This window comes from Heterocephalus glaber, unplaced genomic scaffold, assembly GCF_053883595.1.
Source record: "Heterocephalus glaber isolate CG9 unplaced genomic scaffold, H.glaber_assembly_v1.0 deba00001428, whole genome shotgun sequence".
Lineage (NCBI taxonomy): Eukaryota > Metazoa > Chordata > Mammalia > Rodentia > Bathyergidae > Heterocephalus > Heterocephalus glaber.
Window position 1 is genome coordinate 25,225,772 of NW_028258293.1, and position 3,193 is coordinate 25,228,964.

At 37.5% G+C, this 3,193-nt stretch overlaps 1 protein-coding gene across 1 annotated transcript; it reads left to right on the forward strand.

The window, feature by feature from the left end:
* LOC101710529 (olfactory receptor 51G2-like) lies at positions 1 to 978 on the forward strand. Its single transcript, XM_004863473.2, has one exon. It carries the CDS (start codon positions 28 to 30, stop codon positions 976 to 978), a length of 951 nt encoding a protein of 316 aa, XP_004863530.1. The 5' UTR covers positions 1 to 27.
* The last annotated feature ends 2,215 nt before the right edge of the window (positions 979 to 3,193 follow it).

Genomic DNA, 3,193 nt, shown 5'->3' on the forward strand with positions numbered 1-3,193 from the left:
TTAGGAAATCCATGCTCCCCTGTCATCATGCTCTTTATCAACAACACAAACTGCATCTTCTCCAGCTTCCTGGTCACAGGCTTCCCAGGGCTGGATGCTGCACGCGTCGGGATCTCCGTACCCTTCTCCGCCATGTTCCTCATTACCTTGGTGGGCAATGTGACCATCATGACAGTTATTTGGAGGGAGCAGACCCTCCACGTGCCCATGTACCTCTTCCTGGCCATGCTAGCTGCCTCTGACCTGGGCCTGGCCCTCTCCACCTTCTCAACCACACTGCACATCCTCTGGCTGGATGCTCGAGAGCTGAGCTTCCCTGCTTGCTTCACCCAAATGTTCTTTATCCACACGTTTCAGGTATTTGAGTCTGCTGTTATTCTGGCCATGGCCTTTGACCGCTATGTGGCCATTTCACATCCACTTCACTATTCCTCCATCCTCACTCACAGTGTGATTGCTAAGATAACTCTGACTATTGGTGTTCGAACTTTGACATTACAGGTGCCTTTGCCTGTCCTCTTGAAGAGGCTGTGCTTCTGCCACTCCAATGTACTTTCTCATTCCTATTGCCTGCATCCTGACATAATAAAGCTCTCCTGCTCCGATACCAGGATCAATAGCATCTTTGGACTGTTTGTGGTGCTCTCCACCATGGGACTCGACTTCCTCCTCATTCTCTTCTCTTATGTGTTGATTCTGAAAACTGTGCTGAGCATTGCATCCCATGGTAGGTGCCTCAAGGCTCTCAACACCTGCATCTCGCACCTGTGTGCTGTGGTCCTCTTCTTCACCCCCATGATCTGCCTGTCTATGCTGCACCGCTTTGGCCCAAGGCTTCCCTCCCAAGTCTATGTGACCCTGGCCAACATGCACTTCCTCATTCCTCCTGTGATGAACCCCATCGTGTATGTGGTGAAAACCAAGCAGATTCGAGACAAAATCCTGAAACTTTTCTTTAAAAAAGAAACTGCAGAATAACAGGTTGCATTGAAGATATAAACCTTGGGAAAGTAATGTAGAAATAAGTCATCACTATTCCAACTCTTCCAACCGAAAAGACTTCTCTCTATATATTTACATGTACATAAAGGGAGAAACAAATAAAATAGCCCAAGATCTTTTTTTCTTCACACTCTCCATGGCTTTTTAAAGCTATAATTTTTGCTTAAATTTGTCATGCAAATTTCTGCATATTTGATATTTCATATTGACAATTAGTTTTTCTAAAACTTTGGAAGCCTTTGTATTTGTCTTGTTATTCCTTCATTCTTTAAATGATACATTTTTATTATTAGAATTTGTCACATATTTATTTACTTCTATATTAACAATTCCATTAAGTACATCTGCATCTAGGTTGAATATTTTTAAATATGCAAGCCTTTTTTCTGTCTTCAATTTTTTACTATGTTTTACTTTGGTTTTACTATTCTTATGGAGGTGGTTAGTACATTTAATCAAAAGTCAAAATAACAATAAAACAATCACTCTGATAATAAAAAATGTTAACAAAACCAAAAACTTATTTTTCAGTCTAAATTTTCTCTTATACAATAATGCTATGAACCATGATATCCTTGAACACGTTTAAAGAGTGTCCATGAATGGATATGGTAACCTCCATTTAAGTGTTGTACCAAGTATATGTGAACTGAGGCAGCATGTGGTGCCCCATCAATATGTATAATATTGATTTAACACTTATGTATTTATTCATCAATCCAAAATAAATTTATATCATAAATCAAAATAAGAGAACTCATTTATTTTACAAATTTGAAGAAGTTAAAACAAAAATAAATGAAGATTTTTGACTATTGAATGACTAAATTGACTTATTTTAACCTCTAGACTGAAATCATTCTGTTTTATACAGCATAGCTCTTATGACACTGCAAATGCAAATGTGTATTTGGCCAATTTCAATAAAATATGCTGTGTTAAAAAAATCGCAGTTATTCAAAGTTCTGTATTTTATCCACATTCATATACCATCATAAGATATAAAAATTTTGCATTTCATCATGAATTTATTTCCCTATGTACCAAGAAAATTCATTGTTTTCAGTATTTTTTTTTTCAGAATTTACTACAACCTTTCTGTTTTCTAATTAACAATATTTTTATTGGCAAGCAAATTGGAGTATCTTTTCTCCAAAACATATTTTTTACACCACTGTATGATACTATGTGTGTTATTGGTCACTTTATATGTTGTAGGATACATGGGGAAAAAAAAGAAAAGATTAAAAAGTATTTCCTGGCTTACATTGTGACCTGGGTTGGGGAGGATACGAGAAGTTCTACAGCCCTCTGACTGCCTTGGGATGACAGATCGTCTTGATGTCTGTGGCAGGCCCAGATAGAGAAGTTAAAGATAACTTCAGAAGGCTGTTTGTTGTGCCCACAGTGTACGTGCTGCTGAGGTCCCTTGAGACTCTCAAACATTTGCTTGGTGTAAGAGTAGACAAGAGTAGCTAATCCTTTAGAAGCTTTAAGTGACCAGGATGATTTAGATAAGATGCACTAAGATTAACGGAGCACAGGTGGTTCTTTAGATGTTTTATGTACTCACAGATATAACTGGTGTTTAATTGACTAGCATTGTAAATTGTTAATGATTGATGAATCCAGCTGAAAAAATGCATAAAAGAAAAATAATAACAATAAACCTGGCCTTAACTCCTCATGGAGCTCTGCTCCCCTGTGCTCCTCATTTTATAAGTTTTGTCAGATACTTTCTTCAGGTTCCAGCCTCCCACAGAGGAGACCCCAACACTGGGTCATATTAGAAAAAGAGAATTTAGATTGAATATCTGGGCAGGGTTTTCCATTTCTCATTATTTGTCATCGGTGTTATTGCCTTTGTGCTCATCATCATCACTCATTTGTCACCATGGACATTGTACCTGTAGTGCTTTCCTTTACCCCAATAACACTGCTTCATTTATTTTCTTTGTTTCCTATTCATTTAAGTTTATTGGTACTTTTTAGGTATACAATATGACATTCGACACTGGGAGTTTTTACCTTTACATGATATATATTGGTTCTTTTTTTTTTTTTTTTTTCTGAAATCCCTGCCCTCTCGTCCACCTTCCGCCCCACCCTATTTAAAAACTTTGTTTTCATTTTTTTCATATTTTTTCCTTTCCCTTCTTTCCTTTCTCCTACCTCCCCTTTGAAACTTTTC